The sequence below is a fragment of the Pimephales promelas genome, chromosome 21, assembly GCF_988280905.1.
Source record: "Pimephales promelas chromosome 21, fPimPro1.hap1.1, whole genome shotgun sequence".
NCBI classification, from domain to species: domain Eukaryota; kingdom Metazoa; phylum Chordata; class Actinopteri; order Cypriniformes; family Leuciscidae; genus Pimephales; species Pimephales promelas.
Window position 1 is genome coordinate 21,741,693 of NC_142789.1, and position 8,419 is coordinate 21,750,111.

General features: G+C 39.8%; 1 protein-coding gene across 2 annotated transcripts in view; it reads right to left on the minus strand.

The window, feature by feature from the left end:
- The window catches only part of eif4g3a (eukaryotic translation initiation factor 4 gamma, 3a), a 49,851-nt gene extending 41,473 nt beyond the window's left edge, over window positions 1-8,378 (minus strand). Inside the window, exon 1 of one of the 2 annotated variants that reach the window (XM_039673244.2) lies at window positions 7,742-8,378. In XM_039673244.2, coding sequence (XP_039529178.2) covers window positions 7,742-7,905 — 164 coding nt within the window. In that variant the 5' untranslated portion in view covers window positions 7,906-8,378. The remainder of the gene's footprint in view (window positions 1-7,741) is intronic. The other variant, XM_039673245.2, reaches the window with a different exon arrangement.
- Window positions 8,379-8,419: the final 41 nt, after the last annotated feature.

Sequence of the window (8,419 nt, forward strand, 5' to 3'; positions counted from 1 at the left end):
AAGAATGCCGTCCCGAAGAAACCTTGATTCCTGCTGCATTATAACATTCATTTAGTTTTCCGTTCATCTTGACACAGTGAGTAAACCTCTAGACCGTGCTAGGAAATCTATAAATCAAAAGATGCGAAGCATGAGTGAAACGGTCATACTCGCCCGTCTAGCGCATGTTTACATAAAAAAAAAACAATGGAAAAGTAGCGCATTGGAATGGAAAAACGCATTCTGTGTGAACCTCCCCTAACGGTGCAGTAAGCGATTTCTGAAAAACTAGCAGTAGATGGCGTATCTACTCATGATGGGGGAGGAGAGAGCAAGAGGGAGATTTGATGAAAAACTGTTGAAAGAGAGATGGCTGAGAGACATTACAAAAGAAAGAGAAAAAAGTCTGGGGGAATATCACTGGGAGAAAAAAGGGTTATGACTGAGCAAGAGCTTTAGGAACTGCGTTGACATTATAAAAACTTTCTTGCGCTGGAGAGACCCAAGCAGGAAGGTCTGGAAACGGACGCTGAGCTTGCGTTGTTTCTGCTCCATATGCGAGTAAGGCCATGTCTACACTAATACATTTTCGTTTGAAAACGTATATTTTTATCTCCGTTTTGGCCTTCCGTCCACACTGAGACGGCGTTTTAAGTCAACAAAATCGTATTGTTTGGAAAACACTCTCCAAAGTGGATAAGTTTGAAAACGCCGTTTTCGCGTTGTAGTGTGGACAGTGAAGCTGGAGGTATTTCAAAACAATGACGTAAGTTTAGTCATGTGATCCATGTACTACCAATAGATATTCATGTTTATCGGTATTGTGCCTGTTATGTTATTCATTTTTACACTATTGCTAAAATATGTTACTTTCTATGTTACTTAATATGTGCTATTACATTTGCTGTCCTGCGGCAAAACGGGAGAGCAGTTGCGTTTTAGACCAAACATTTGGTGACTGAATGCGACCTGGACACATCAGTGATGGTGAGATATTTTGCTAAATAAAATGATCCTGTTATTGTGCGATAACATTATTATTTATTTTCCCATCTGTATCATCTCAGTGAGCTTTTGTGAAGTTTCACGCATGCTCAGTAAAGTGAATTTAGAAGTTTCTCATCCACACTGAAACGTCGGAAAACGCCTGAAAACGCTAGTGTGGACGGAGAGCGTTTTTAAACGAAAACCCCGTTTTCAAATGTATCCGGATTAATGTGGACGTAGCCTAACATTGGTTTTGAGTTTTGTGGGCTGCTGGCGACCAACAACGAACTCTTGCTTGTATATATACACGCATCTTGTCATTTTTTTCGTCCTTATCATTTGTTCGTCATTTTCGTTTTTTTCTTTTTTTTGCCTTGCTTTTGCAATGATAAAGAGACTCTTGTATTGCATGTTTTTGCATTTTGGGGGCGGAGCAATGAAGGGAGGGGTGTGTTTGTTTGGGTGGATTTAAAATATCAACAGTGTTCAACTATGATTCTCAGAAATCACTTACTGCAGGAAAATGGCTGGTTATGGATATAATTTATGCAGTGGAATCGCAAGAATGTTTTCAAACAGGTTTCCCAGTAGACCCGCCCAAATCTCACGAAATTGCCAGAGCCTTGAAACCATAACTTTGCTAAATTACTCAAATGGAGCAATATTTTCCCAGCATACAGAGCAAGCCATATCTTGCTACAAATAGCTTACTTGTAGTTATCTCTTATGCATTTAACTTAGATTGGATAAAATACCTACTTCACCTTCAAAAATTAGAGTTCCTTATCCCTACTGGTTTAGCAATTTCCTGATAAGCATTTAGGCCTGATTGTAGTCTGCGATGGAGATGAAAAAGTGGAAAAGCAGGTGACAAGATGTGTTTGAACTAAGAAAGGGGTTGCGGCAGGCGGTGTGTGTGAGACTCTTTTTGACCTAGGCGATTGTTGGCAGGCGGTGGGAAGCCTCACACTCTGAATGCTAAGCAGCGCTGCCATTGTCTGAGGGGTGCAGCGCCAGTCGCATATGTTACCCGTCGCTCTGGCAACCACTCCCTCCAACACCCCAACCCCCCCTCTTCCTTACACACAAGCTCACAACGCAGCATCATCACCAAAGGCAGGCGTCCCACGAACAGGAATCCCGTCCACTGTGACGATTTTCTCTGGGAGATGAACCAACACAGTGACGTCTGAGCACAGGAAGGTCTTGTTAATTGCGATTTATGCTATCATAAACACTCTACAAGTGGAAGACGCTGATATGCCTCAAGTGATGTAATCATTGCTATCTGACATAAGTGCAACCATGTGTGCAGACAATAGTTAATTTCTACAGCCACATGTTTTTGCTAAGGTTTGAGGTTTGTCGATCACTGTTGAACAGCTGAATACGATTTCCAATAACAAAGCAATAACAAATCATTTTGGGAATTATATATATTATAAAATCTAGAGAACTAAAGTATGAAACTGATTGGGAAGATCTCAATGTGGGAGGCCACAAAGCTGAGATCACTCGGTGATGGAGGTGCCATGACGTCAAAGAAAAATACCCCACTTAATCTGGATTTTTTTTCAGGCAGATGAAACCAATCAAAACCATCATCTTTAAGAATAATCGGTACTTTACGTAGGAAGGGGAGAATTGGGCCCAAAATCGGCCGGATTATCTTGTAATGTGTGTTGTGCCTTTAGTGTGTGCCTTTAGTCTTCTAAAGGCAATAACCAAAGTTAATTCCACAGTAAAGTCGGGCTCGGACTACAGGAGTTTTTAAATCTTTAACCGATTGTGAAATCTGGTTGCATCACACACACAAAGCTGGGGACGCACTTAACGACTGAAAGGCCAATTATGAACGTAATTTAATACTTATACGACTATTCAAGCCCAAACAGCCTGAGTCAGAGACAGTTGCTTTCAGTCTGTGTTCAGTCGGTGTTTAAAATCTGCTCCAGCCATTGGAAACAATCTGTAAGGCTGTTCACACTGTCGGTCCAAATCCAATAATATGTGTATCCGACTGGAATCTGATCTAAAATTATTGACTGTACACATTGTGTATCGCAACCATAGACTGTAAAAAAAGATGGACGACACCCCTTCCACTGGGGGGCGATCGAGACGTTTTGGCTTCACTTTTGAGGGCTTGTGCAGCCGAATTGTATGTCCATGCAACTCTTTCGTTTTCCAGATCTTTATCTGCATTGATTTCTATGGCAATGATGTTGCATTGGTCAGAAAATGCCAATTTTTTTACAACATGACAAAGTGTAGCCGCGCTGGACTACTGCGTCTTCTAAGGCTGTGGCAGAAACCACTGCCACTTTATTTCGTAAAGTGGCTTTATTCCGTGCGTTTGTCTAAATCGGTTTAAAACATGTCTCTTCGTCCAGAACTTTGGCAGTGACTTTCAGCATGTTTCCTATAACAATTGTGTGACGTTCACGTTTTTACGTGGCGTGAGAAGGTCACATAAACCACGCGAAATCCAATCAGAGCTGTCAGGCTGAAACGGATTTTCAGAAATTTGAATAGGATTTCAAACCACATAATCGGATATGCACAAAAATTGGATTTGGACTGACAGTCTGAATACATAACAGTCTGACACACATAACGACTGTAAGGCAGATTAAGAATGTAATTTGTTACAATACGACTAATTAGAGGTGTCACGATTCTCCAAATCTCGGTTCGGTTCGATTCGATTCGATTCTCGATTTTTCACTGTCGCACCATGAGTGCAGCAGACGTAATAATATGACGCAGCGCCTGAAAATAGTGCCCAGCTTCCAACGTGACCGGGACTAAGTTTGTGTAGTCATCGCGCCAGCTGCACTCATGGTACGACAGTGAAGTTTCCTGATTATTACGCAGGAATGAGAGTATAGTTCCTAGCCATATCAGCCTAGAAAATCGCAACTTTACATTTTCCGTCGGTCTTAGTGCACGATGTAACTATAGAAGAGTCAAGTTTTAAATAGGAAAAATATCGACACACTTTGTTATTTTTTTGGGGAGAAATGCTAATGGTCTTGTGCACTTCAATGATGTATGCTAAGCTATGCTAAAAGTGGTACCGCCAGAACTGGAGATCAGCTTAATGGATTCAAAAAAGGTAAAACTCAACAGTTTAAGTTGTTAAATGAGTTGTTAAATGAGCGTATTTCCCAAAAAAAGTGGAGTATCCCTTTAAGAGAGAGTATATTGTGCATAGTTACAGTGGGTTTTTTTAAGCATTGTGCATTGTAGCCAATCACACATGTGTATTTTATGCATGTGAAAGGAATGGCCAATCAGGGGTAAGTAGTAGTAGTACAGTGTTCAAGAACATTTGATTTTGTACAAAGACGTTTGCATGGTCAATGCCAAAAAGTTTGCTTTTTGATTAGTGACATTAAATTTGAAATATTTCTACTTCTACTTCATTCAATAACTACCAAAGTTGTTTGCTTATTTCTAAAGCTTTCTTTCCCAGGTTTAAATTAGATTGGACCTTACTGCAAGTCTTTAAGACCCACTATGCCAAATAAAGCCATAAATCAGTGCATGCAGAAGGCAAACAAATAATGACATCCTGACCATTTATCCATGGTTACAGAAATACACACAATAAACCTATGTAGACTAGAGTGAGGTATAGTGTGCACTATTTCTCAATTGATTGATATGCAAGGGAAATAAGATGTCATCTGTGCTCTGAATGAGACTTTCAATTTGCGGGAAGTGATTATCTGAAGAAGTCTGAGGAATATCAAGTTGGTTTCAGTTTCACTCCACTACATAAGTATTCAGCGGATGCATTCAATAAAGATACAATGCTAAAATTAGTCATTTTGCTTTACTATTAAAGGAACAATTCAACCAAAAAAATAATTTACTCACCCTGATGTCACTTCATGTATAGCTTTCTTTCTTTGACTAAGCACAAAGGAAGATTTTTCGAAGAATGTTTCAGATGCGTGTGAAGTCAGTGGTACTCAAAAATGCTAAAGTCGAATTGGATGGATTCATTTACCGCAACCTTTATCTACTTTTTGGAGCTTGAAACTTGTGGGTGCCATTGACTTTCAGTATATGGACAAAACCAGTTCTTCAGACTACGAATGACATCAGGGTGAATTTTTGGAACTAACCCTTGAAACCTGTTTTCAAATCTACATTATTTGAGCAATTCTCATTGGTGACACTAGTTGCACAAAAAAAACTTCACCTTTCACCTTCTCAACTTCACCTTCCTCAGCAAATCATGGCTCAGTCTTGCAGAACAACAGAACTTCTCAAAGAGCTCAAGAGGGTGACCCAGATTTGCAGTAAACCTATTGCTCAATGCTCAATTACTTAACTGTGTCAAAACAGCCTTTACTTGACAGATTACTCCGCGTGGTTACATCAAATCAGGCAGAAATTCCTATCATATTCAGCCTGACCAACACTAGCGAACATGACTTTCATGTGACGTGATTTACTTTAAAAATCAGACTAGACGTAGCCTCACATCTGTTGATGTTTTCTATTCAGTTGTGGGGAGGGGGAAATGTCTCAGTAGGTGATTGACAGCATATCAGTTTAAAATGTGAGTAGTTTCTTGATTATTTTTTTTTTTTACAAATATTAATAAACATAGAGGCTCACAGAAATCATTGTGCAATATTTAATGTATGAATATCAAACAATTAGGCTAGATAATAAGATTGCATGTGCAAACAAACTAGCTCATCCAAAAGTAAATGTACATTACAAACCCATTAGACGTTTGTTCATCTTCGGAAAACAAATGAAGACATTTTTGATGAAATCTGAGAGCTTTCTGTCCCTCCGTTGACAGCTACACACAACTAGGCTACCACTTGTCTTTGACGCTTCAAAATGTTCATAAAGCGATTGTAAAACTAATCTATACGAATTGAGCGGTTTAGTCCAAATTTTCCAAAGAGACTCCATCACTTTAGCCTGAACAGATTTAATTTAGGCTTTAATACACATAAACACTCATCAACTCACACACATCCATTGTGGTAAACAGAAACTCAAGCATGGTCACTTGATGTACAAGAACCAATGAGGTTCATTCTCGTGTTACGCAGCACGTTTGAGCTTAAGCAAGAACCAATGAGGTTTGTTCTCAGACATCAAGCAGTTTCGGTTGAGTTTCTGTTTGCTGATCAATGTTTAAATGTAAATAAAAGCCTAAATTAAATCTGTTCAATATATAGCAATTGAGTCTCTTCAGAATATTTGGACTAAATTGCTCAATTCATATGGATTCGTTTTACGATCTCATTATGAAATTTTTGAAGTGGTAGTTGTGTAGCTGTCATTGGAGGGACAGAAAGCTCTCAAATTTCATCAGAAAAGGTCTTCATTTGTTTTCCGAAGATGAACGAAAGTCGTACGGGTTTGGAAGGACATAAGGGTGAGTAACTGATGACAGAATTTTCATTTTAGTTAGTTAGTTTTACTCTAGGGTTAGTTCACCCAAAAATGAAAATTATGTCATTAATGACTCACCCTCATGTCGTTCCAAACCCATAAGACTTTCCTTCATCGTCGGAACAGTTTAAGATATTTAAATTTAGATTTAGTCCGAGAGCTTTCGGTCTCTCCCTTGAAAATGTATATGGTAAACTGTCCTTGTCCAGAAAGGACATAAAGACATCATCAAAGTAGTCCATGTGACATCAGTGGGTTAGTTAGAATATCATCGAAAATACATTTTGGTTAAAAAATAACACAAACTACGACTTTATTAAAAATTGTATTCTCTTCCGGTTCTGCGTTCATGAGTCCGCACAGTGGTGACGTGTTCTCTGGTTACTGATTACCAGAGAACACGTCAACAGCGTCTTATGTCAGCAGTGTCACCACGGACAGAACCGGAAGACAATACAATGTTAAATAAAGTCATGCTTTTGTTATTTTTGGACCAAAATGTATTTTCGATGCTTAAAAACATTCTAAGCAACCCACTGATGTCACATGGACTACTTTGATGAAGTCTTTATTTCCTTTCTGGACAAGGACAGTTTACCGTATACATTTTCAATAGAGGGACCGAAAACTCACAGACTAAATCTAAAATATCTTAAACTGGTTTGGAACGACATGAGGGTGAGTCATTAATGACATAATTTTCATGTTTGGGTTAACTAACCCTTTAAGATCACACAAGTTGCTTATCTGGCAGATGGATAAATGGGGGGGAAACATAAACTTGTACTGAAAAGAGATCATATTTAAATAATAATAATATTTTCTAAACTTGCAGTTGATAAGCCATTCACAACACCACAGCAACTTCCTAGTCCCGCCCTAGCAACTAGCAACAACACCCTAGCAACATATGCCATTCTGGTCTCTTTTGATTTTTGCACTGAGGCCTTTAGGAGGAAAATATTCAATCATAAAACTAGAAAATTCAGCAGGTAACTATTAAAATCAAGCACAGATTCTGAATGATATGAAACTGTTATGGACACAAAGCTGGAATTATCAAGTTCAACGAACAAAGCAAGTGCTAACAGATCCCAACCATGTTAGATACATCCCTTCGATGTAATCGATAAACACACCTATCACCCTGGCAACGGTTGCAATATTATATATATATGAACTAATGCAATCTTATATTAGTAATTTCGTCATCATAACCAGTTACACATGAATGTAAACAAACAAGAAGTCTGGTTATGTGATTACAAAGCGAAATTCGTTGCACTCGTTTGCCCATTAATCTGCGTGGGACACAAGGGGCTTTGTTATTAGTGAAGGATACTGGGTAGGCGGCACGGCTGACGGCGGCGGAGCGCTCTGGACTCCCGGTGGTAACGACACGGAGGTCAGCGTTGCGCGGAGCTGCGTTGGCGGTGCCGGTCCGGTAACATGTCCACTAACAGAGACAGCGGCCGGTTTCTGAACCACTTTCTGTGGCAAACTCATTGCAGAAATTTAAACCAAAACAAAAAAATACGCAGCTGAAAACGGTCGCACGTTCCAACAATATCTGGCCGTCTCTTCTCTCTACGAAGGCCGGGACGTGTGTATATCCTTATGCCATGGATTTCATTCAAATCTGGCTGTTAGTAACAAAAATGTCATTTTATCTTTGAAATCGGGGATTGTAGCTGCTCTAAGCATGGGGACGACAGGGGGGTTGTATCCCCCTCCAGCCACCCTGGATCTCCCCGGTTGAATTTGTTCTTCGCCTCCTCAGATGGCAGTCTCCTGGTTTGTTTGCTCCGCTTTGCGTAGTAACATCACATCAACGAGTCGCATTATAGGAATTTCTCATAAAGATGGGAGACTTCACTCAACATGGCGTTGTTGCGGCTGCTTCCAGCAGTCCGGCTGGAAGGACGGTTCGGTAAACGTCGGGTAAATTCGGAGATGCTCGGATTCACCTTACGCCACTCCGTAGTGATTGGAAGAACGACTCATTTTCAAGATTCGGTTC